At 42.7% G+C, this 26,812-nt stretch overlaps 1 protein-coding gene across 1 annotated transcript; it reads left to right on the forward strand.

The window, feature by feature from the left end:
* Positions 1 to 643: 643 nt before the first annotated feature.
* inpp5e (inositol polyphosphate-5-phosphatase E) lies at positions 644 to 26,705 on the forward strand. The gene is given in 16 exon segments (XM_034170920.1): positions 644 to 943; positions 10,678 to 11,527; positions 14,681 to 14,694; positions 14,697 to 14,801; positions 14,906 to 15,005; positions 15,207 to 15,331; positions 18,907 to 18,980; positions 18,982 to 19,027; positions 24,107 to 24,188; positions 24,190 to 24,212; positions 24,845 to 24,895; positions 24,898 to 25,012; positions 25,121 to 25,184; positions 25,186 to 25,234; positions 25,382 to 25,514; positions 26,301 to 26,705. Coding segments are annotated over 15 exon segments (1,899 nt in total). The 5' UTR covers positions 644 to 943; positions 10,678 to 10,742; the 3' UTR covers positions 26,434 to 26,705.
* Positions 26,706 to 26,812: the final 107 nt, after the last annotated feature.

Here is a 26,812-nt window from a genome sequence, read left to right on the forward strand (position 1 = left end):
TTACATCAGTTATGAAGAAATAAAAATAGTATGGCACTGTGGTAAATCTGTGTGGAGAAGACAGTTCTCAAAAACTGAGTGACTGTGCAAGAAGGAGAAGAGTGAGGAAAGACACCAAGACATCCAGAAGAAGATACAGGCTTCTGTAGCTGTAGCTGTGATTGGAGAAATTGTGCATAGCGCATGTTTTGCATTTTGCATCCCCAGTTACACAGCTTCATGATGAAGTGGTACAGAGAAGGGTTTCTTTGACCAAAACATTAAATCTAGGCTTGCATCTCAGATGTACCTTCTGGCAAAATGTCACTGAACTTTCAGGTCTTCTTTTTTAATAAAATCCTGCTGTATTACAGGGTTTTATTAAAAAGGTATATAAACAGGCGTATCGACAGAGCCGTCCGTCCAGCTTTGTGGTCCAGCCATCCCCTCCACAAATGTTTATTGTGAGTCCATGGTTACGACTGTCTTCGTAACAAAATCCATTTTGTCAAACGTTGCTATGTCGACGGTCTTAAAAAAAGAAAGAAAATGAGGCAGCGATAAGAAAACGAAGCCTTCTGAAGCATAGGTATCGATCCATGTTTCAAAAACCGATTCGGTCTTTGAAGTTTCATAACACAAAGTTCGATAAATTAAGAAGCGCAGGATGAACACTGGTTCAGTGGTTCAGTTCAGAACTCGGAAATCGTTTCTGTAATCATATGAACGCTTCATCAAGAAGACATTTTTGCGAAAAGTTTCGCAGCCTGCTGTAAATATTATTGTGCTTTGTGGTGAATGGAGCGTCAAACGTAGACGCGGACGGAAGAACGACTGGAGCTGCAAGACTTTTTTTTTGGATCATATGCATCAGCGCTTCAGTGTCAGGGGTAACGTTAATCATTTGTTGAGCTAGCCATCATTTGCTAATAACTGTAGCCTCGAGCTGTTGGATTAGCGCGCAGTAAGTATGTGACGTACTGGCCGCTAGTTTACAGGTTATCATAAATATTATTGTTTCATGAACCAGGCAGCTAGCGGCTGTTAGCTCGCAGTGTTTTGTTATGGTTTTCTATCGTGGTTTGCTATAAAAAAATGAAGCATACTATTTTTAACTGGCTACATTCAAGTGTTCTTTTTACACGTTGACTCGAGAAAATAATTAACCGTTACTTCAGCTAAGTGTTAACTCGGTTAACAATGATAAGTAGTAAATTATTAACTAAATTAAAAATAAATAAATAAAAATCCTTGCTAAATTATTTATCTGCTGTAAATCGCTTAGTGATAACTTCACGTGGACGGTCACCTTCAGGGTTTAACCTCAGTGGCAGCAGTGAATGAATAAGATAAACTAGTTAATGAAGTTGTATTTTGCTCTGATTGACAAAAACGAACGAGTTTTTTTTCTAAAATTCAGATAGTTATAATAGTAGTAATGGTAATAATAATAATAATAATAATAGGAATAAGAATCATATTTACACAGCAAATGTGGGACCACATTGGAAATAAGGTTATTTTATTCGCTTTCAAGTGTTATCTTGTTTTTTTTATTTTAATGTTGTCTCATATATATATATATATATACGAGGGCTGTCAATAAAGTAACGGTCCTTTTTATCTTTTTCAAAAACTATATGGATTTCATTCATATGTTTTTACGTCAGACATGCTTGAACCCTCCTGCGCATGCGTGAGTTTTTCCACGCCTGTCGGTGACGTCATTTGCCTGTGAGCACTCCTTGTGGGAGGAGTCGTCCAGCCCCTCATCGGAATTCCTTTGTCTGAGAAGTTGCTGAGAGACTGGCGCGTTGTTTGATCAAAATTTTTTCTAAACCTGTGAGACACATCGAAGTGGACACAGTTCGAAAAATTAAGCTGGTTTTCAGTGAAAATTTTAACGGCTGATGAGAGATTTTGAGGTGATTCTGTCGCTTTAAGGACTTCCCACGGTGCGAGACGTTGCTCAGCGCTCTCAGCCGCCGTCGTCAGCCTGTTCAAGCTGAAAACCTCCACATTTCAGGCTCTATTGATCCAGGACGTCGTGAGAGAACAGAGAAGTTTCAGAAGAAGTCGGTTTCAGCATTTTATCCGGATATTCCACTGTTAAAGGAGATTTTTTTAATGAAAGACGTGCGGACGGGTCCGCACGTCAGGACGCAGGCAACGCGGTGCGGCGGCACAGGAAAAACACCTCCGTGTTGATAACCATTTGTAAAATCCAGGCGGCTTTTGATGGCTTTCAGTGGAGTGAGTATATGAGAAATTGTTTAACAGCAGGACATGTTCCAACTTGTCCTTAAGGCTTCCAACAGAGGTGTTTTTCCTGTGGCGGAGCGTCGCGGCGGCTGTGTCGCGGCGGCTGCGTCCTGACGCGCGGACCCGTCCGCACGTCTTTCATTAAAAAAATCTTTAACAGTGGAATATCCGGATAAAATGCTGAAACCGACTTCTTCTGAAACTTCTCTGTTCTCTCACGACGTCCTGGATCAATAGAACCTGAAATGTGGAGGTTTTCAGCTTGAACAGGCTGACGACGGCGGCTGAGAGCGCTGAGCGACGTCTCGCACCGTGGGAAGTCCTTAAAGCGACAGAATCACCTCAAAATCTCTCATCAGCCATTAAAATTTTCACTGAAAACCAGCTTAATTTTTCGAACCGTGTCCACTTCGATGTGTCTCACAGGTTTAGAAAAAATTTTGATCAAACAAAGTGCCAGTCTCTCAGCAACTTCTCAGACAAAGGAATTCCGACGAGGGGCTGGACGACTCCTCCCACAAGGAGTGCTCACAGGCGAATGACGTCACCGACAGGCGTGGAAAAACTCAGGCATGTGCATGAGGGTTCAAGCATGTCTGACGTAAAAACATATGAATGAAATCCATATAGTTTTTGAAAAAATAAAAAGGACCGTTACTTTATTGACAGCCCTCGTATATATATATGTATATATGTATGTATGTATATATGTATATATGTATGTATGTATATATGTATATATGTATGTATGTATGTATATATGTATGTATATATGTATATATATGTATGTATATATGTATATATATGTATGTATATATATATGTATGTATATATATATGTATGTATATATATGTATGTATATATATGTATGTATATATGTATGTATATGTATGTATATATGTATGTATATGTATGTATATATATATGTATGTATTGGGTGTCCCAGAAAATATACAACATTTAAAACACTCGGTTTGTCCCTTAAATGTATATTAAATGTAATAGTGGAAATACCCTGGATCTGGTTCTCGCACGTGGTATTGCTGTCACGAATATTGACATCATGCATCTTACATCAGTGGTGTCTGATCACTCACTTATTAAGTTTACAGTTTCGCTGCCGTGTTTAGTGGAACAACAACCTTATATACGAGGTCTATTAGGTAATACACCGACCCTTTTATTTATTTTTTTTAACTATATGGATTTGAATGACGTGCGATTAGATTAGGCAGGCCTTGAATGAGATGTGGTCCAGCCCTCTCGGCTGAATTTCTTTGTTTCACACGCTGCTCGAGACGGCGCGAGTTGCTTTATCAAAATTTTTTCTGGACCTGTGAGGAATATCCGAGTGGACACTATTCGAGAAATTAAGCTGGTTTTCGGTGAAAAGTTTAACGGCTGATGAGAGATTATGGGGTGTTTCTGTCGGTGTAAGGACTTCCCACGGAGCAAGACGTCCTGCAGCGCTTCCAGGCGCCGTCGTCGGCCTGTTTCGACCTGAAAACATCCTAATTTAAGGCTTAATTCACCCAGGACGTCGTGAGAGAACAGAGAAGATTCAGAAGAGGCTGGCATGAGGACTTTATGCGGACATTCCACTGTTTAAGGACATTTTTTAATGAAAGACGTGCGCGCAAATTCGCCGAGTCGTTTCCGTGACGACTCCGCGAATCTGTGTGCGCCGCGACAGGAAAAACACCTCCGTGTTGAAAACCATTTGTAAAATTCAGGCGGCTTTTGATGGCTTTCAACAAATGAGTAACTGAGAAATTGTTTAACAGCTTGGGCATGTTCCAACTTGCCTGTTAAGGTTTCCAACGGAGGTGTTTTTCCTGTCGCGACCCCCCGCGGTCGAGTCCGGCCCGACATGCGACTCTGCCCGCACGTTCTTTCATTACAAAATGTCCGTTAACAATGGAATGTCCGAATAAACTCCTCATGCCGACTTCTTCTGAAAGTTCTCTGTTCTCTGACGACTTCCTGGGTCAACAGAGCCTGAAATGTGGAAGTTTTCAACTTGAAACGGCGAGACGCTGCCGCCTCGAAGCGCAGATCGCCGTCAGGCGTCGTGGGCCGTCCTTACAGCGACACTACAGACCAAAATCTCTCATCAGCCGTTAAAATTTTTACCGAAAACCAGCTGAATTTATCGAATGGTGTCCACTCAGTTGTGCCTTACAGTTTTGAAAAAATTTTGATCAAATAAAGCAGCAGTCTCTGAGCCATTCCTAAACAATGAAAAAATCGACGAGATGGTGGACGACTCCTCACTCAAAGACTGCCCACAGGCGAATGACGTAACCGACAGGCGTGAAAAAACTCTCGCATGCCCACGAGGGTTCAAGCATGTCTGATGTAATCACACGTGATTCAAATCCATATGGTTTTTGGAAAAAATAATAAGGTCAGATACTTTTCTGATAGACCTCGTATCTTTACGGCGATGCATCAACTCCTCAACTAAGACTGAACTCGAAGCGAGACTGCCTGATGTCTTAGCTTCACATTTGACAAATACCCAGTCAGTAGACAGACTTGTGGATAGTTTAAACTCAGTGCTCAAAACTACACTCGACATGATTGGACCACCTGTGTTAAAACCGCGCTCTCCCAAATCACAGTCACCTTGGTTCAGTGATTATCTGCGTGACCTCAAGCATAAAGCAAGAGGTCTAGAACGGAAATGGCGTCGTTCAAAATTAGAAGTATTTCACCTTGCGTGGCGTGATGCTATCTTAGACTATAAGCATGCATTATTGGCTACAAAGCGGACTTACTGCTCTGATTTGATCAACAAAAACAAGCATAACTCAAAGTTCTTGTTCGACACGGTGGCAACACTTTTGCATGGACAACCACCTGTAGTTCGCTCTCCTTTTACAGCACAAGATTTCCTGGATTACTTTGGTAAGAAAATAGAAGACATCAGGTTAAACATATCCCGGCATGCCTTAATCCAGCCACTTCACCCTGCTGTTGATGTGGGCGCCACTACTGAGGTATTACCTAGATTTACAGAATTTGACAGTATCTCACTAGGCATGCTGACAAAACTCGTAGTGTCAACAAAAAGCACAACCTGTTTATTTGATCCTATACCAACAAAACTGTTTAAGGACCTGTGGCCCACTCTTGGGCCGACTGTGCTGGAAATTACGAGGTCTGTGAGAAAAGTATCGGACCTTTTTATTTTTTTCAAAAAACATATGGATTTGAATCATGTGTGATTGCATCAGCCAAGCTTGAACCTTCGTGTGCATGCGTGAGGTTTTGCGTTGCTTTGCGCCATGCGGCTCCACCGCGACGCGCGGTGGATCCGCTCCTCTTTTCATGACAAAAACTCCTGTAACAGTGGAATGTGCCGTTCATTTCTAAACTGGACGCTGTCTTGATCCGGTATGTCGTCTGACTAGCACAGGAATTGTGAAAAGACGTGGACATAAGAACTTTTTTGGCACATTAAGACAGATGTGCGGAGGAGTTCCACGCGACGCGGTGGAGCCGCATGGTGCAAAGCAGCGCCGTGATGAAGCCTTCCAGGACATGTTGGGGCATGTCCAGCTCATGCACAATCACAGTCGGATAATGACACGACTGAAAAGCAACCGGAATCCATCTGAAATCCACCTGAAAACCGTCCTGTGAGACCAACACCGAGGTGGTTTTGTCCCACGTAATGAACGGCTCTGTGGCGCGTCCCTCCGCTTTTCTTTACATGAAAAAAACTCCTGTAACACTGGAATGTGCCGAAAAAGTGCTGATGTCCACGTCTCCTGCCTTTTTGTGAAAGTCAGACGAGGTCCCGGATCAACAAAGCCTTCACGTTGGAAATGATCTGGTTGTTTCAGCGGGGTCTGAGCATGTCAATTGGCGCTGGGAGCGTGCCAGTTGTGGGCCGTCCTTAAAGTGGCAGTAACACTCCTTAATCTGTATAATCCCCATAAAATCGTCCCTGAAAGCCATATTAATTTTCCGAACGGTGTCCACCTGGAGGTCTCTCACAGTTTCTGGAAAAAAATTGATGCAGCAAAGCTCCAAATCGCTCAGACATTTATTCGCAATAAAAATCCGACGAGAGGGGTGGACCAGTGCTCACACAAAGCCTGCTCACAGGCGAATGACGCAACCGACAGGCGTGAAAAAACTCACGCATGCGCATGAAGGTTCAAGCTTGGCTGATGCAATCACACGTGATTCAAATCCATATGGTTTTTGAAAAAAAAAAAAAGGTCCGATACTTTTCTCACAGATCTCGTATTAATCTTTCTTTAACTTTTGGATCTGTTCCTAAATGTTTCAAATCTGCAGTGATTAAACCATTACTTAAGAAACCTAATCTTGACCCTAGTGTATTGACAGACTATCGGCCGATATCAAATCTATCATTTTTCTCTAAAATTTTGGAAAAAGTGGTGTCACGGCAGCTCGTAGACTATCTTACTGAGAATAATCTCTTTGAGCCACTGCAGTCTGCTTTTAGAAAATATCATTCCACAGAGATGGCTCTCACTAAAGTGGTGAATGATCTTCTGCTTACAATGGATTCAGACACCACTACGGTTCTGTTGCTGTGTTTTGTACAGTAACACTACCTCTAACCTTAGTGACATGAAATTTGGGGTTCCACAGGGGTCTGTCTTAGGCCCCCTGCTTTTCTCCCTTTATATAGCACCCCTTGGGCACATATTGCAGCGTTTTGGGATTACCTTTCACTGCTATGCAGATGATACTCAGTTATACATGCTGATAACTGCTGGTAATCTCATTCACATAAAATCCTTAGAAGATTGCCTTGCAGCAGTGCGAAGTTGGATGTCTAGAAACTTCCTACTTTTAAACTCTGATAAGACTGAAATGATGATTGTTGGTCCAGTGAGACATCGGCATCAATTTGACCAGTTAACGCTCAGCCTCAGCTCGTGTGTCATACATCACACTGACAAAGTGAGGAACCTTGGGGTAATTTTTGATCCTTCGTTGTCCTTTGGCCTCCACATTAGAAATATTACTAGGACTGCTTTCTTCCACCTGCGAAATATAGCGAAGATTCGTCCCATCCTGTCTATGGCTGATGCTGAGACCCTGATCCATGCATTTATCTCTTAGATTGGACTACTGCAATGTTCTATTTTCTGGTTTACCGCAGTTTAGCATTAGGGGTCTCCAATTGGTTCGAAATGCTGCAGCCAGACTTTTGACATGAAGCAGAAAGTTCGACCACATTACACCCATTTTGGCATCCCTTCACTGGCTTCCTGTCCCAGTGAGATCAGATTTTAAGGTTCTGCTACTAACCTATAAAATTATTCATGGACTGGCACCCTCCTACCTAGCTGACCTAATTAAACCTTACGTACCGGCCCGGGCTTTACATTCTCAGGGTGCAGGACTACTTTGTGTCCCTAAGGTGAATAAGGAGTCTCCGGGTCACAGAGCTTTCTCTTATCGTGCCCCTGTTCTGTGGAATGATCTCCCTGCGTCAATAAAACAGTCAGATTCTGTGGAGACTTTCAAGTCCAGACTTAAGACGCACTTATTTTCCCTTTCATATGGCTAGCATACTGGTACAGTTTTGTTTTATGCTTTTTACTCTTTTAATTCATTTTATTAGTAATTGGAGCGGGCTGCGGCCTCAACTTTACCTAAATTCTGGGTTTTTTAGTGAAGTTTAGGGCTAGTGGCCGGCACTCACCTTAGTAATTCTCTGTTTTTTCTTGTTGTTTAATGCTGACAAATTGTACAGTATTTCTTGTCTTTCTGATGCCTGATTCTGTTTTTTATCTCTGTTTAAGGTGCAGCTCCATCCAGAGATGGGAGTTGTGTTCGTGTTGGCGATCCTCCTGTCCTGTGCGCCAATAGCATTTCTTGTATATTCGTCCGTGAATTGTTCTGTGAATTGTTCTGTAATTTATGTTTTGTAGCATGGCCCAAGCAGAGGGTCACCCCTTTGAGTCTGGTCTGATTGAGGTTTTTCCTCAGAGGGAGTTTTTCCTTACCACTGTTGCTCTGGGGGTTGGTAAGGTTAGACCTTACCTGTGTGAAGCGCTTGAAAATTGAATTGAAATTGAAAAATGCTACAAACTTAATCACTTATGTTTCTTTTTTACTTGCAGAGACCCTGAAGTTTATGTTGATGCCAAGCATCGATGCATTGAAGGAAAACACCTGCAGAGAAATCTGAAACATTCCTTGGGGCACTTTCTCCAAAGCGTTTGCAGGCCGTAATTGGCCAACGCGGGGCCTAAATTGAACATGTTGTCTAAGAGACTGACAAAATGCAGGGCCAATATTGACAATGGTATGAAAAACTTCAACCTTTCCGCTTTCTATCCAGCCATAAATTTATTTCCTAGACATTTGCTTTGACCATTTTCTTTGCTGATAAAATTTTGCATATTTTTTTTGGGACACCCGATATACGAGGTCTGTTAGAAAACTATCCGACCTTTTTATTTTTTGCAAAAACCATATGGATTTGAATCACGAGTGATTGCATCAGCCAAGCTTGAACCTTTGTGCGCATGCGTGAGTTTTTTCACGCCTGTCGATTGCGTCATTCGCCTGTGAGCAGGCTTTGAGTGAGCACTGGTCCAGCCCCCTCGTTGGATTTTTATTGCGAGTAAAATGTCTGAACGATTTGGAGCTTTGCTGCATCAAATTTTTCCAGAAACTGAGAAACAGCCAGGTGGACACCATTCGGAAAATTCAGATGGCTTTCAGTGACAATTTTATGGGGATCACACAGATTAAGGAGTGTTACAGCCGGTTTAAAGACCGCCCACAGCGGCTGAGAGCGCGCTGCACTCCGAGCGCGATTGATAGGCTGAAACGACCAGAGCATTTCCAAAGTGAAGGCTGTGTTGATCCGGGACATCGTGTGACTACCACAGAAATGGCAGAAGACGTGGACATCAGCACTTTTTCGACACATTCCACTGTTACAGGAGTTTTTGTCATGGAAAAAGGAGCGGAGGAATGCGCCACAGAGCCGCGAATGGCGCGGGACAAAAGCACCTCCGTGTTGGTCTCACAGCACGGCTTTCAGATGGCTTTCAGACAGCTCTCGGTGGCTTTTCGGTCGTGTGACTATCCGAGAAATTGTGGATGAGCTGGCAAATGTATAATAAAACCAATTTAAAACAGATGCAAATTAAGGTTAAATCAAAGCTATGATCATGATACTTTTTATATGGTGATATATTGTAGGGCAAAAAACGTTTTTAAAAAAATTCAAAGAACCCTTTGATGAACAACTGGATGCCTTCCTAGGCCTCTGGAGGATCCTTGGATACTGCTGGAATGACTGTGTCAAACACAGTCATTTATTGGTTACATTTGATGGAACATTAGTTCTTCAGAAATACCTGAAAACAGTTTTTTTGTGTGGCAGCATGGTGCCCTAGTGGTTGGTGCTGTTGCCTCACAGCAAGAAGGTCATGGGTTCGATTCCCACCTGTGGCCTTTCTGTGTTAGTTTGCATGTTCTCCCCGTGTTTGTGTGGGTTCTCTCCAGGTGCTCTGGCTTCCTCCCACATCCAAAGTCACGCAGGTTAGGTGGATTGCAAACTTTAAATTGTCCATAGGTGTGCATGTGCGTGTGGGTGCGAATGTGTCTGTTTGTCTATATGTGGCCCTTCAGTATTTTTCCCCCACTAATAAAACCCTTGATTATGTCTATGTTTTCATAATGGGTTCCGTGAATAATCAGTGTGATTTCTTCCCATTTTAGCTCTATGTTGCAAAACAAAAATTTGGTTGGATTTCCTTCATGTCAATGTATAACACATACTGTCGGAGTCTAATACCCTCGTCACACTCGAGGCCGAATGAGGCCAAATGCCAGCCGAATGAAAATTCGACCCACATTCAGGAGGTGTTGAGGTGCATTCGCGGCCGTCGGACAGCGTTCTCAGCGCAGACCAAACAGTCGGGCACAATTGTGCAGCTGCCCTGAATGTTTTTCTCATGTTCAAAACGAGGCACAGTCGAAAAAATTGAATGCCGGTCGATGGCATTCGTGATGCTCATGGGCGGGGGGGTTTGGCATGTTTCCGCCACTGCTGTTGGAATATATTCTGCTGAACCCCAATCATACGGTTTGCAAGTGTATTCTTATTGTTCTTACTGCATTCTGGCAGCTGTTCGGGTACTCTTACAGTGTTCCACCTACATTTGTACTGAGTTTGGAGGCTCATGCACATGGCATGTGCACGTATCAGTTGTGGTGGGTTAGATTGCAGCCTGGGTATCGGGACAGCTGTCCTCTGCAATTCTTATTCTCTCCCAGATGTGGCACGAATTTTGTTTTTTTTTGTTTTTTACATTCTGCCTGATTCAGCTTAGCTCGTGCTCATTCGTACTAAGTGTGATGGGGCCCTTAGAAAAACTGGCTAAGACTAACACTTCAACTAGGTGTTCTACCCTTTGTCTCCAGGTTCATGTCTGAGATGAGAAAAGTTAGTACACCTGACCGGAGCTGGTTTTAGACTTGGTGTGAGGATGACTGATTATGGAGTGCTCAGCAGTGTCAGTCAGTCCCATGAAGTTGTGGGTGAAGGAGATTCAGTTGCAAACAAAAAGAAGACCCAAAAGTCCCATTTACTTGATGAAGCCGAGGTCTGCGAAGGACAATATGATGCTGTCATTGTTCCCCAGGCTGTTAGAGCCACAGCGCATCAGCTTAGTATGTACCAATGTAGCTCACCCACAGAACCAAGACAGACTGAGAGAACAAGGAGGCTGAGAAACAGTCAAGAGAGTCTGAGTGACCTAGCTGAGACTAGTTCCTCCTCAGACTCCCTTAAAGATGACCAAACTCTAAAAGCTACAAGTGATTTTGTTCTCAGGGGTGCTGCCACCTTTAGGAATGGCTATGACTCTACTGTGGGACTGCTGCCTGCTGCTATGACAGGGTCCTCTAACTTCCGGCAAAGTGGGAACAGTCTTTCTGAGTATGAAAGGAGGCCACGCAGCCAGCAGACTGACCACACAGACCATGGGATGAGGTCCTCCAAGGTGCGACTTTCTCCGATGCATCCTGCAGGGTCAAGGCCTGGACTGGAGAAGAACTTTGCATCAGGCATTTTACAGACAGCTAATCAGATTGACAGCGATTGTTTGGATTATGATGTGCCGGCCAGGGAGAGGTTTGGGGAGAGCATGCACAAGAACCTGAGTGACAGCCGGCTTCTGGAGAACATGCGGTCAGACAGTGCCTCTGTGGAATCCATCAAGTCCACCTACAGCCTTCTTAGTCCACTCCGACCCCAGGATGTGAGGAACAGGTACAGTAGACAGAGCAGAGATTGGTTAAAAGACGGCATACCCGGAGTCATAGTCTGTGTCAATTTTAAAATGGACACTTTTAAATGTATTATTTGTAGTACTTGTATAGTAGTTGTACATATGGTTTAAAATATTCAGTATTTTGTCAGACCAATGATTATCATCTAAAATATGCAATAAATAAAAATACAATGGAGACACTGCATATAAATGAGTTACAATGTCTTATACCACAGATTAGTAGTACCATATCACCCCAATAGAGCGCTTCGCTCTCAGACTGCAGGCTTACTTGTAGTTCCTAGGGTTTGTAAGAGTAGAATGGGAGGCAGAGCCTTCAGCTTTCAGGCTCCTCTCCTGTGGAACCAGCTCCCAATTCAGATCGGGGAGACAGACACCCTCTCTACTTTTAAGATTAGGCTTAAAACTTTCCTTTTTGCTAAAGCTTATAGTTAGGGCTGGATCAGGTGACCCTGAACCATCCCTTAGTTATGCTGCTATAGACGTAGACTGCTGGGGGTTCCCATGATGCACTGTTTCTTTCTCTTTTTGCTCTGTATGCACCACTCTGCATTTAATCATTAGTGATCGATCTCTGCTCCCCTCCACAGCATGTCTTTTTCCTGGTTCTCTCCCTCAGCCCCAACCAGTCCCAGCAGAAGACTGCCCCTCCCTGAGCCTGGTTCTGCTGGAGGTTTCTTCCTGTTAAAAGGGAGTTTTTCCTTCCCACTGTAGCCAAGTGCTTGCTCACAGGGGGTCGTTTTGACCGTTGGGGTTTTACATAATTATTGTATGGCCTTGCCTTACAATATAAAGCGCCTTGGGGCAACTGTTTGTGATTTGGCGCTATATAAAAAAATTGATTGATTGATTGATTGATTAGACAAATTAGAACACTGATATTTTAACCTTCTACTTGTAAAACATGGAGTGAGATTAACAAAAGATCAGAGAATTTTTTTTGATAGTTTTTAATAGGAAGAAAGTTGAGGTTGTAGCACCTCTGCTCATTCTTCATGTACACCTGGAGACTTGAGTTGCACCAGGAAGAGCATCCAGCGTAAATCTACATGTATCCAAATCAACATGTGGGTCCATACCAGATTTGCTATGGAGACCCTGAGAAAAAAGCGAAGGAAGCCAAAAGAAATTAGTGCAACATCTTTTATTTCCTTTATTGTGAAATTAGGAGAGATGTGGACCCTCCTTCAACACATCACACATATCTCCATAACTACTAGAGATGAATGTTTGCAAAAACTATAAAACATTTTCTTCAAAGTTTGAGAAAGGGTGGGGCATGTGCCAAGGAAGAAACTATTAACTGTTGGAGTGATTAAGGGGGTTGAAGGCACATTTTTTCCCCCACTTTATGTAACATTGCAAGATGGGACATTTTTGTGAATTTCTCCTGCAATAATGTAGATATTAGCACTCTACATATGCCTGATTGATTTTTTTCATAAGATCTGTGTATTATCTCCAATCCAAATAAGGGGACAGAGCCAGGATCCCCCCCCCCCCCCCCCCCACACACACACGCATTCTTTAACATTGCAAAATAGGACCAACACTTTGCTGAATTTCTTTTGAGAAATTTCTTCCTCTGCCCTTTTCACCAAGTTTCAAGAAAATCAGTATCATTGTTTTTGTATAATCCTGCTACACAGGAACAGCAATGAAAACATTACCTCCTTGGCAGAGGTCAAAATACCCTAATTTTGACTTCTTGCTGCTCTAATGTGAAGATTTCTGCCTTAACAGTTATGAGACTAATGTTTTGGTTTATTTTTAAACTATTGTATATCATGGTCACACAGGGTTAAACTGTTTTAAAAATGCTATAAAATATGTTTGAAACATGTCTTAGGGCCCTGTCCCACTGGCGTTTAGGAGGATTTGCGTATGGATTGCGCACAGAATTGGCCCATATTCACCAAACATCCGCAATATCCATGTAACATGCCTGTATGAGTCGGCCGTCATCCGAACACGCCCGTGATCAACAGCAGAGGCACGCATGTCCGCAGCCAGGATTTTTGAGTAGCTCAAAAATCTGGATGCGGATAACATCCGCCTTACATACTCCATACATACTCAATTCATACACAATACATACTCACTCTTTGCGCTGTATATCTGCCGTTAACCGCTGATATCCGCAACTGACGGGGATTTGCGGCTTGGCAGCGGACTGGGACAGTGTGAAAAACAGATATATTGCGTGTCCATCATGTCCACATCACAAACTAAAACAAGTTGTAGCAAATGCATACAGATTGGCCACGAATAAAGCGTTTTTATTACATCTGCTTTGCAGCTGATTTGAGGACATTCTGAATGCATAACAAACACGTCACGTAAACCCAAAGTATTATATGTGGCAGAAAGCAACATACCTGACAGTCAGTGCCGGTCCGGCTGTGTAAATCCACAAAGACGTAATAGCTGCTGCAATCCAGGACTTTTATTTGACACCAACAAAAGGAAGAGTTGCGGTTTAGCCACAACTCACGCTGCGGCTTCCCCCCTCCCGCTCCTCAAACTCATGAACAGTTAACCCTCGCATGACAACACTCTGTGATCGACTTGTCCAAGTCCAGCAAATGCTCCAAAGCTTGTATTGTTGGTGTGAATAGTGATGCCGAAAGGAGCGAGTGTGCTTCTTTATGACCGCAATGCAGATGCCGTGCACGCGCAACACGTGCGTGATGCATTCATAATAAACCTGTAATACTGCCGTGATAATCACAATGCGTCGGATCCGTTTCCTCACTACATGCGTTATATAACCATGATTGTTCATCATATATTCGCTATATATTATTAATATATCCGTAATTAATACTGGGACATTTGTCATTTTTGGCCATTTTTGTTGCGGACGACAACGAATGCCCGCAATTTGTATACTCAATTCATGCGCAATTAATCCTCTCCCCAGTGCGACAGCGCCCTTAGATTGAAATACTGTTGGATTGTGATAACAAAATTTGTGTACTATTTCTGGATATTTTTATAGAGTAAAAAAAAAACTGATTATTTGATAGTAAAATAATCAGTAGTTACAAGTTATCTGAGAGCAGCTACAGGCCCAGATAGCAGACTAAAGGAGCAGATAACTTGTGTTTTTCACTCACTGTATTTTGCAGGAGCTTTCTGGAAGGCGTGTGCTTGGCAGCCGCGCTTTGCTGGGTGTTGAGGAACTGGAACGTTACTTCCCCAACAGGAGAGTGGGAATATATGTAGCCACTTGGAACATGCATGGGAGAAGGTATCAGGAAAAAAAAAAAGACCTTGAAACATGTTGCAGTCTTTTTAAGTCACCTCATGCATCATACCAGGCACTGAGAAACAACCCTGGTTGTATCTCTCGTAGGGAGTTCCACTCAATTTAGATGATCTCCTGCTTCCAACAGACTCTGAATTTGCACAAGATTTTTATATTATCGGGGTCCAGGAAGGTTGTCCTGACAGGTATGCAGTGCTTTGTTTATTCTGTTTAATTTAACAATAATTCAACGCTTACAACATGGAAGTAGAGTGTATTAATACTCTGTGTGGTGTGTGTGTGTGTGGTGTGTGTGTGTGTGTGTGTGTGTGTGTGTGTGTGTGTGTGTGTGTGTGTGTGTGTGTGTGTGTGTGTGTGTGTGTGTGTGTGTGTGTGTACGCGCACAGAAGGGAGTGGGAGATCCGTCTTCAGGAGACTCTGGGCCCATATTATGTCATGCTGTATGCTGCAGCACATGGTGTTTTGTATCTCACTGTATTTGTCAGAAGAGACCTCATCTGGTTTTGTTCAGGTGAGTCAGATAATACAAGAAACATACGTATTGCAAATATCCACTTAATAGCAGTGATTTCAGTGATTAATTTATTCCTTCTGCTCAAAGCGATGTTAATCAGTGAAATCACCTGGTGGAGTGTGTGGTTGCAAAGAAAACCTGCACCCTCTCGGCCCTTTGTGGAACGAGTGTTATGTGTCGGACGCAGCTCGGAGAACCGACCAGCGTTTGAAGGACCCAGTATGAAATAAGCAGAGCACGGTACAAAGGATAACAGAGTTTAATACATAACAGTGATACAAAACAACAAAAGAGTGTGCGGTCTGGCATGGTGGTGATACGGTGCGCTCCCAGCAGCGCTAACGGTCCGGAGCCAGAAGCTGTTCGGACCCAAGGACCCCGCCGACACCCCCCAGGTGGCCGCAACAAACCGAGTCTGTGAAAGAAGGAACCATTATGTGAGTCCACACTCTACACACAGAGAGAACACTCAAAGGTGTACAAACAGCAAACACTTCCTGGCTTAATTACTAATCAGCTTCCCAACCTGCAGGCATGGAACATCCAGTTCACAAAACTCCACTGCAGTGGAAGCCGATTACACGACTAACGTACAGCTCAATATAATAAGGTGTGAGGGACACCACATTTACTGACTGTATAAATGTTAGTCACAAAATCTAACGTACCTCAGGAAGTGTGCTGACGAGCGTGAGACCTCACCCCCTCCTCTTTCACAGACCGTGCATTAAACCCTGGACGTTCTCTGCATCCACTGATGATGAGATGGCTCCCGAGACGACGATCTCACCCGTCTGGTCACAAGGTCGAGTCTCTGGCAAATACACACTGTATACTCCAGTCTTAAATGCCACCATGTTCCAATCCATATAGATGCACCACAGCTGTGAGTCCTGACGAGCCGCAGGTGATCAGGGTGAGGTCCTGATAACCTCAGCAACACAGCCACTCAGTCCCAAATGCAAGCCACCTGGAAGGAAACCCAAAAGACAGAAACAAAAAGGCAGCCAGGCCCCCCAGCCATACAACAACGAGTTGAAGAGCCCTGACTTAGTGTATCATAAAAAAGCAATGCATACATAAAAATCCTATAGCAACAAACTTTTTATTTGTACCAAACCATGTTCATTTGCCTTGTCAGCCCCTGGCAATACAGCCTCCACTTTGGAAACCACTGGATTAATTAATTCACTCTCCTTATAGTGGTAATAATTGTTTGAATTACCTGGTGACAGCTGCATTTACAGTGAAAACCCCTTATTGGGCCTACATGGAATGTGTTTGAGACCAGTGGCTTTAAGGCTATAAATAAATAATCTGGCTCTTCCATGATAAGGTGACTAGATACCTGTTTTTTGGAGACAATAGCAGTTTTTGATAGCTTGTTGCTGGCTGGAGGTGTCCCTGGAAATGTCCGAATTTTTAACCGTGAATTAAAAACAGAGGAGAAAGAAAAACCAGGCACTACCACATGCTTTCATAGTTTGAGAGAAAACTGTGGTGATGAGGTGGCTTTAGCTAATACTTTCCAGTTTCTGGGCACGTTTTACACAGCAAACTGATTTTTCAAACCAGGAAGTAGCCAAAGATTAACATCGGGGTGGGATTACTATCCATCCACCTTCTATACCCATCTATTCCAATGAAGGGTCACAAGTGGCTGGAGCCCATCCCAGCAGTCAGGGCATGAGGTAGGGTGCACCCAGGACAGGATGCCAGTTTATCACAGGGGCCACATATAGACAGACAGACTTACTGACACCTGCACGCACACCTACGGTCAGTTTAAAGTTACCAGTTCACCTAACCTACATGTCTTTGAGCATGCGTCATTTGGGACCACAGCAGCACATCTGAGACTGACTCTCTTCACCTAAAGCGATCAAAGGGAATAATGTGATTATTAACCATCAGATGACAAGGTAAAACCTCTTAAGTCATTCTAAACTCAATTTTAAGCAGAAACCAGGCTGTTTTAACCAGAAACGAGGCGATAATCACCTCATTTCAATACTGACACACCGAAATGACGTAGGCTCAGCTGCACATCAGATGTCTGCTGTGCTCTGATCACTTCTGCCATTGTTTATTACAAAATAATGCTGAATTTATGTGGAAATGATTGTTGTACAAAAGCTTCAGATATCTGTTGCTGAGATAGATGATGACTGGAGCGCAGTTTTAAGCAGAGACAGGGTGATAATCGGCTGACGCTTAGAAGTGACGATGCTGACTCTCTAAAATTATGCCTGAGCAGTGAAGGTTGGGGCGGACCAATTTTTAGGGGGGACCGTTTAGTTGGCGACACCGGAACTGTCTTTTTATTTCATAAAGGCAGATAATTCAATATGTTGAGTGCTAAACTGTAATTGTCCCTGGTTTTCATTTCAGGAATCTGGTCATCTTGTCCAGTGATAAACTGTGTAATTAAAAAGATAGAACGGTCTTTCTTGTCATTGTGGATACTTACTGTACATACAACACAATTTGTCTTCTGCATTTCACATGTCCAAATTGTAGTTAGGACAATCCAACCACAAGGAACAGTTGAACACTGTCACCCAGAGACCAACTTCAGGTCTGGAGATGCTGCCTTAGACAAGGGCAGAAAAAGGAACGGACCCTCTTGAGAAGAAAGATGTGAGCATACAGCAACTTTGTTAACATTAACCAGTGCCAGCATTATTAAGCAGTACCACACCCATCCACTGTATCCAGGGCACTGGGGTGATGATGTGAGATGATGATGTGACCATGTACTCGAAGCCAATTTACATAATGATCTTATATTGTTTTTTGGGGTTAATGGTACCACGATTAAGAATTACAGCAGCCGATTACTGCGGCACCAAATTTGATCAGAACAGAGTGAAAGCGGAAAGCTTTTTTAAAGCAAAATTAAAATAGTTGTCCAACCATCAGTGTAGTTTGATGTCAGCAGGACTGTGCAGGCTGCTCACCCTTCATTCAACTGGATGGACATCTGGTCATACCATCCCAGGTTTTTGAAAGGCACATTGAAATTTGCTTTATCTTCTAAGGATTTTACAAATGTAATGGACAAAATGTCACAGCTGTTTCATCAACGACACTGCAGTATGATGGTATTCAGACTGTTAGACAAGACATTGCTGTGAATACAGTCGGTTTTATGATGAAATTGACATGAACATTTGACGCTTACTCCTTAAAGCTTCCAGAATGGGCCACACAACACGACACCTGAAGCAGCACGTGCTGTTTAAGACATAACCGTGAGACCTTGCTAAAGTCAGTTTGTTTTTAATTTAAAAAAACTACCGTAAATGAATGATATCCTAAACATCATCCATGCTCAGTGCTGTCAATCCTGTTTTATGTAACCAGTCCACCACATATACACACACACACACACATGATCTGGAATATCTAAAGCTCAGATTTAAACTGTGTCCTGTTAGGGACCCCCCCCCGAAACTTAGTTCTGATGACGCGCCCTGGGTCACAGTTGCAGTACGACTCAGCTATCGCCACCCTCGGAGAAATAGCACGTCATTACTCCACCTAACCTTTTGTTCCGTTATCCTACACAGAGGTGGAGCATGCCACAGTCACAACTAGGATCATCTCTCAGATCAAGACTAAAGGTGCTGTGGGAATCAGTTTCATCTTTTTTTGGCACTTCCTTCCTCTTCATCACATCCCATTTTACCTGTAAGTAGTCGTCATGGAGACAGCGGTTTATCAAAATACAATGTTTTGCATGATTGATTTGTTGGTTAAGTGATTTGGAGAAGTGTCAGCATTTTATACTGCGTTATTGGAGTAATGTTTCTACTCCGTCACAGAACCAAGTTAGACATAGTAGACATTCATCAGTGATGACAGTCACCGTTACACTTCTGATCAGAATATTGTCTTCCTGAAGTGGAATGTTTTAATTGCTGTATTCAAGCTGCATCAGCCTGCTTGAGGCATGGTCTCAAGATGGTCTCAAGATGGCGCAGAGACAAGGCGCCTCTGCGGGAGCTCTGCTGTGTGCACTGTGTCTTGTGTTGTTTGTGTGCATTTTTGAAACATTTGCCACATTTAAATATGATCGTGAAGCACTCCTGGGGATTCGGGACGACTTTCGTGTACTCTCAGGCGTTTGTTGTGAACTGAGGTGTGTGGATTTCAACATCTGCCCCACACGAAGCCAGGAATCGTGCGGCCATGAATGGAGCTATGGCCGAAAACCAAGGCGAAAGATCCGGGAGGAGACACCGCGGCGCTCCGCCTACACCTGGACTACACATCGGGGAGATTTTGGTACGACGGAGGCGTAGACATCGGGGGAAGCGAGGAGGGCTGCTTGTTAAGCTCCGTCGCCATTCTTCAAGAATCCCTCTGCTATCACTGTATTTGGCTAACATGCAGTCTCTGTCAAACAAGGCCGACGACTTGCTAAGCCGCATCCACACCCAGCGCGAGGCCAGCGATTGCGCTGTGTTTTGTTTGACGGAGACTTGGCTCCACAGCAACATACCAGATTCCGCCTTCCAACCACCGGGATTCTCTGTTCACTGCTTAGACCGAGTAAGGGAACAAACGGGGAAGTCCAAAGGAGGAGGTGTGTGTTTTCTCATTAATAAGCGGTGGTGTACGGATAATACTGTTGTTAACAGAACTTGTAACGCTAACTTGGAGTGTGCTGTGGTGAAGTGCCGTCCTTTCTATCTCCCCCGGGAGTTTACGGTGATGGTTCTTTGCGCCGTTTACATCCATCCGAGGGCGGACTCTATGGCGGCCCTTGGAGACTTATGTAATATTTTGTACACGTGTGAGAACTCTCATTCTGATGCTGTGATAATAGTAGCAGGAGACTTTTTAACAGATGTAACTTGAAGTGTGTGCGTCCCAACTACTACCAGCATGTAAAGCAACCGACAGAGGCGCACGTATTTTAGACCACTGCTATAGTAATGTGAAATCCGCTTCAGGTCTAGTTTAAGACCGGCTTTTGGTAAATCCGATCACTCCTCTATTTTTCTTCTTCCTACATACATGCAGAGGAGCAAACAAATTAAGCCACAAACACATATCGTGCAGTGCTGGAATGAGGACAGTGAAATGAAACTCCAGGCTGTTTTGATGCCACGGATTGAACTGTTTTAAGTCAGAGAATCTAGATCAATCAATCAATCAATTTTTTTTATATAGCGCCAAATCACAACAAACAGTTGCCACAAGGCGCTTTATATTGTAAGGCAAGGCCATACAATAATTATGTAAAACCCCAACGGTCAAAACGACCCCCTGTGAGCAAGCACTTGGCTACAGTGGGAAGGAAAAACTCCCTTTTAACAGGAAGAAACCTCCAGCAGAACCAGGCTCAGGGAGGGGCAGTCTTCTGCTGGGACTGGTTGGGGCTGAGGGAGAGAACCAGGAAAAAGACATGCTGTGGAGGGGAGCAGAGATCGATCACTAATGATTAAATGCAGAGTGGTGCATACAGAGCAAAAAGAGAAAGAAACAGTGCATCATGGGAACCCCCAGCAGTCTACGTCTATAGCAGCATAACTAAGGGATGGTTCAGGGTCACCTGATCCAGCCCTAACCTAAGCTTTAGCAAAAAGGAAAGTTTTAAGCCTAATCTTAAAAGTAGAGAGGGTGTCTGTCTCCCTGATCTGAATTGGGAGCTGGTTCCACAGGAAGAGGAGCCTGAAAGCTGAAGCTCTGCCTCCCATTCTACTCTTACAAACCCTAGGCAACTACAAGTAAGCCTGCAGTCTGAGAGCGAAGCGCTCTATTGGGGTGATATGGTACTACGAGGTCCCTAAGATAAGATGGGACCTGATTATTCAAAACCTTATAAGTAAGAAGAAGAATTTTAAATTCTATTCTAGAATTAACAGGAAGCCAATGAAGAGAGGCCAATATGGGTGAGATATGCTCTCTCCTTCTAGTCCCCGTCAGTACTCTAGCTGCAGCATTTGAATTAACTGAAGGCTGTTAGGGAACTTTTAGGACAACCTGATAATAATGAATTACAATAGTCCAGCCTAGAGGAAATAAATGCATGAATTAGTTTTTCAGCATCACTCTGAGACAAGACCTTTCTGATTTTAGAGATATTGCGTAAATGCAAAAAAGCAGTCCTACATATTTGTTTAATATGCGCTTTGAATGACATATCCTGATCAAAAATGACTCCAAGATTTCTCACAGTATTACTAGAGGTCAGGGTAATGCCATCCAGAGTAAGGATCTGGTTAGACACCATGTTTCTAAGATTGTGTGGGGCCAAGTACAATAACTTCAGTTTTATCTGAGTTTAAAAGCAGGAAATTAGAGGTCATCCATGTCTTTATGTCTGTAAGACAATCCTGCAGTTTAGCTAATTGGTGTGTGTCCTCTGGCTTCATGGATAGATAAAGCTGGGTATCATCTTCTTAACATGAAAAGTTAAGCAATACCGTCTAATAATACTGCCTAAGGGAAGCATGTTATAAAGTGAATAAAATGGGTCCTAGCACAGAACCCTTGTGGAAACTCCATAATTAACTTTAGTCTGTGAAGAAGATTCCCCATTTACATGAACAAATTGTAATCTATTAGACAAATATGATTCAAACCACTGCAGCGCAGTGTCTTTAATACCTATGGCATGCTCTAATCTCTGTAATAAAATTTTATGGTCAAACAGTATCAAAAGCAGCACTGAGGTCTAACAGAACAAGCACAGAGATGAGTCCACTGTCCGAGGCCATAAGAAGATCATTTGTAACCTTCACTAATGATCACCTTCACTAACTAGATGAATATTGTGTTACTCTAACTGGATACATTCAATTTTGCATTGACTGCTGTGTGCCAAAGAAAGTAGTTAAGCATCACCCTAGTCAAAATCCATGGTTTTAATTTGGATGTTAAAAATGAAATTGAAAGAGTGCTCAGCAGGTGTTTAATTCAGGTGATGCTGCTGCATATAAGCGGGCCGATATGCAGTGGAGCGCTCTATAAAGGTAGCTAAACGCTCTTATGGACCATATAATTGAAATTTATTTTAAAGAGAAACGACCCAAATGTATGTGGGAGGGTCTAAACAAGGTCACCTCATCTAAACCCAGGAGAGAGACCATTACTGATTTTGAACTCTCTCTATCTAATGTGTTGACGAGTTTTATTGCCACTTTGAAACTGGGAACGGAGACATTTTCGTTTCAAGAATTCAGATGAGAACTATCTTTTCTTCATCAGGAGGGCGTTCCAAAGGTCCTTCAAAAGGACAAATGCGAGGAAGGCCAGTGGGCCGGATGGAATCCCCCCTCGCATCCTTAAACTCTGCTCAGAACAACTTGCCCCAGCTCTAACGGATTTATTCACTTGTCACTGAGGCGCCTGCTCTGTTCCACTTGCCTTCAAAAGGTCAACCATTATCCCAGTGCCAAAGAAAGTCACCAGTGTCTTGTCTTAATGACTACCGAGCAGTGGCCCTAACTTCAGTTTTAATGAAGTGTTTTGAGCGCTTGGTGTTGAACTATATTAAAGACCAGATTCCGGTGGCCGTTGACCCACTTCAGTTTGCTTATAGACAAAACAGGAGTGTGGAGGGACGCCATTGCCTTTGCCCTGAACTCTGTATACAAGCATTTGGGCAAAAGGCAGTCCCATGCAAGAATGCTCTTTCTGGACTATAGCTCAGAGTTCAATTCCTTGGTTCCAGCAAGACTCATTGTAAAACTGAAAATCTTGGCCTTTGTGATGCCATGTGCAATGGATTTTGAACTTTTTGGCTGGCAGGCCTCAAAGGGTTAAGGTTAATGACTGTCCTCTCTGATGAACTTATTGTAAACACTGGCTCTCACAAGGATGTATACTAAGCCCATTGCTGTATACCTTGTACACCTATGATTGTGTTGCTTCTCATCCCAACAATCTGATTATTAAGTATGCAGATGACACAACTATAATCGGTCTCATTCATGCCAGTGATGACCGCTGTAGATCAGAGGTGGAAAAAATAGTTCTGTGGAGCAAACAACTTGAATTGAATACCTCAAAAACGTGTGAGCTTGTCATTGATTTTGGTCACAGCTCTCATAAGCCTGTCCGTATCAATAATGTTGAGGTGCAAAGGGTAGAAAACTGCAAATTTTTAGGTGTGACTCTTTCAAATAATTAAGCTGGACTCAAACACTACCGCTATTGTTAAAAAAATCCCATCAGCATTTGTTTCTTTTTACGCAAGTTGAAGGCTTTCACCACAAACAAATTCTGACAAACTTTAGCGCTGTGCTATTGAGAGTGTCCTCACAGGAGCCATCACAGTGTGGTTTGGTAACGCCACAAACAAAGAAAATGAGCACTGCACAAGTTGTCCGCTTGGCCAGCAGGATTGCAGGTGTGGAGCTGCCCGATCTGGAGGACATTTATATAAAAAAGACTTCTTTCTCTGGCATTATTGATCATTAATGACCCATCTCATCATCCGGCCAGTGACTTTTTTGACCTGCTTCCCTCTGGCAGAAGGTATTGTGCCATTAAAAGCACAACATCCCGCCATAGCAGGATTTTTTTTCCCACAGGCTGTGAAAATTTTAAACAATGCAGCTATAGTAAAGCACTTTAGATCTGCATGGGCACTTAAGTGTTTGATATTTTAACTACTCTTTATTGACTTTGAATACTTCTTTTGATGAATGGTTTGTGTTGATGTGCACTGAGATCTGCTCGCAATTTTAATTCCAATGTGGTTTTTCTACTGCAAATGGCAATAAACTGAAACTGAAACTGCTTGTTTTGTTCCAGCTGGAGACAACAAAGTCTATGAGAGAATTCTGGATTACAACAAGACTATTGAAGCTCTTGTTCTGCCTAAAGACCTTCCAGACCAAACCTTACCGCTCCACACCATTGTAGACTTTCTACACTCTGTAATTCTACACTGTGGGTATTTAGGTGCAAGCTGAGTAAACAAATTAAAGCTGGAAGTCCACACTTTAGCTATTAATTTTCAACTCACTGTTGGACGGTTAAAAAAACTGTATGTCTTATAAAAACATTACGTCTGAACCTGTCAAGTTCTGTCTCCTGGATAGGAAACATCTGTATGGTTACTGGCAAAGCAAGTGGACTTCTTTAACCTAAAACCAAACCGACATAAGCCAAACAAACTGGGATGAGTGGCATCATGTCTTGCAGACTAAAGTTAGTTGCTTTGGAGAACCCATGGTAATATTCTTCCTAAATAAATCACTCAGCCTCTGTGTAAAATTGCTGATAGTTGTTTTTCACTATTGTGTTCCAATTCTAAACATTTCTGCCATTTGCATTGACATGACTCATTTCTCCATGATTTATGACTTAACTTGTTTAAAATGGAATAGTTTTTTGGAAAAGATTTTATCACTTAACAAAGTCGGTCACTCGAGTTAGTGCCAGATTAAGCAGCTTTTTAACATTTGTCATGTGTTTGAAACCATTTCCACCTTTGGAGTGGACACTTCTTGCAGACTTCTTTTAGGACAGTTTTATTTCCATTTAAAGCTGATGTCACAACAAGATTCGACCAGGTGTTCTGGCTTGGAGACTTTAATTTCGTCTGAGTAAGGACAGGACTGACGTGGAGACCCTCCTGAAATGCACAGTAGGAGACAACATGGCCCCTCTGTTGGAGCACGACCAGCTCGCCAATGAAATGAAGGATGGTATGTTTGGACTCAGAAACCTATAACTCAGTCTAAAATTGAGGCAGAGTCTTACAGAAATAAGTTTAGTTTTAGCTTTTATGTTTGTTTTGTTTTTTTTGTACCAGGTTCAATCGTTCAAAGGCTTCCAGGAGGCACAAATTCACTTCCTCCCTACGTACAAGTTTGACATCGGCTGTGGATGTCTATGACACCACCTCTAAACAGAGAACGCCTTCATACACAGTAAGACAACCAGAATGAGGCCCAAAATTGAATCGAGATCTCCATATAAGACTTTTTGCTATTACACATTATCCCAATTGCTACTTTAAAACGGACGGGAACTTCACTGTGCTCATTGGTTCTCAACAAAACATTTGTGTTCACAGGACAGGGATCCTGTTCAGGAGCAGGCAAGTTAATGACATCAAGGCGATCAAATACACAAGCTGTTCCACCATCAAGACCTCAGACCATCGCCCAATCATTGGCATCTTCCACGTCAAATTGATGCCAGGCAGAGACAGGTGAGTCCATTAGCCTTTAAGAGCGCTACTGTCATTATCCTGGATGCATCAACATCATTCAGGATGCTGTAGACTTGCACATATGCTTATAGTAAGCAAAAATGTTTCTTGTGCTCCATAAATAATTTTCCAGAGTAAAAGTTGCTTTCTTTTAACTAGTTTGGGAGGTCCTGTAACTTATACTCCAGTGCAAGTTGTCTACAGAAAAATCATGCATTAGTTAATAAAAATAACTATTTACTATTTATTTATGACTATAACTGGCTTTCCCAGAATCAGAGCATAAAACAAAATAAACTCCAACAATAAAAGAATAAACAACAATAAAAAGTACACAACAACAATGTACAAAAGTCACAAATTAAAGGGCTGAGATATACTGATGCTGAATATATATACTTTATAAAATACGGGTATGTCAACAAAATACAAATTAGTACCGGAATTGGGTTCTCTGTAATATGTGAAAGCATGTGATGACTGTTGATAAAATGTAACTGCTGTGATGATATGTATGAGTGATATCAAATCAAATACGAAAGTGCTTAATTTGTTGTTGTGGCTAAATATTTTTGTGCTTGTTATTATGGAGTCATCCCCCAACTGAACTATTTTTTGTTGCATTACATGAGGTGAACCGCTAAACTAATTAAGCCAAGCTTTGAACTAACTTTTCTAATTGTAGAACAGAAGTGAGCTATTTTATGACCCTTATCGGTGGATTTTTACAATGTGAACTCAAATGTCAAGCATATTATTCATCGTGGTTCTACATTTTTCTTCCAGTATTCCACTGGGTGCTGGACAGTTTGATCGGAGCCTGTACTTGGAGGGTATCAGGAGGAGGATCACGCGAGAGCTGAAGAGGAGGGAGGCCATGAAGAACCAAAGCACCAGCACCATCTGCTCCATATCTTAAACCCAGGAGGAACTGCTGTACGTCCAACTGTCAAAAAATGGAACTAATGATCATTAAACCAGCGAACATCCCCAAGCCGATCATGGTAACTGAGCAGTGTGTAAACTCTAATGGGCATTTCCTGGAACTGTCCATCCTGGTGAAAGTCTGGCTGGCTGTACTTGAGGGCAGGGACCTGGAGTTCAGGTGAACAGAGGTTCGTCCACGTCTGTTTTTATTTATTTACACTCAAATGGGACAGACTGAGACTGTATTCAGTCTTAGAGTAATTTTTTTAAAAGCAATTTAAAACTAATCAGTTGGCTACAGCGTTACATTTTTCACACACATTACATTTTCACATCACATTACATTTCTCATCATGACAACAAACTGACTG

This window comes from Thalassophryne amazonica, chromosome 5 (genome assembly GCF_902500255.1).
Source record: "Thalassophryne amazonica chromosome 5, fThaAma1.1, whole genome shotgun sequence".
Lineage (NCBI taxonomy): Eukaryota > Metazoa > Chordata > Actinopteri > Batrachoidiformes > Batrachoididae > Thalassophryne > Thalassophryne amazonica.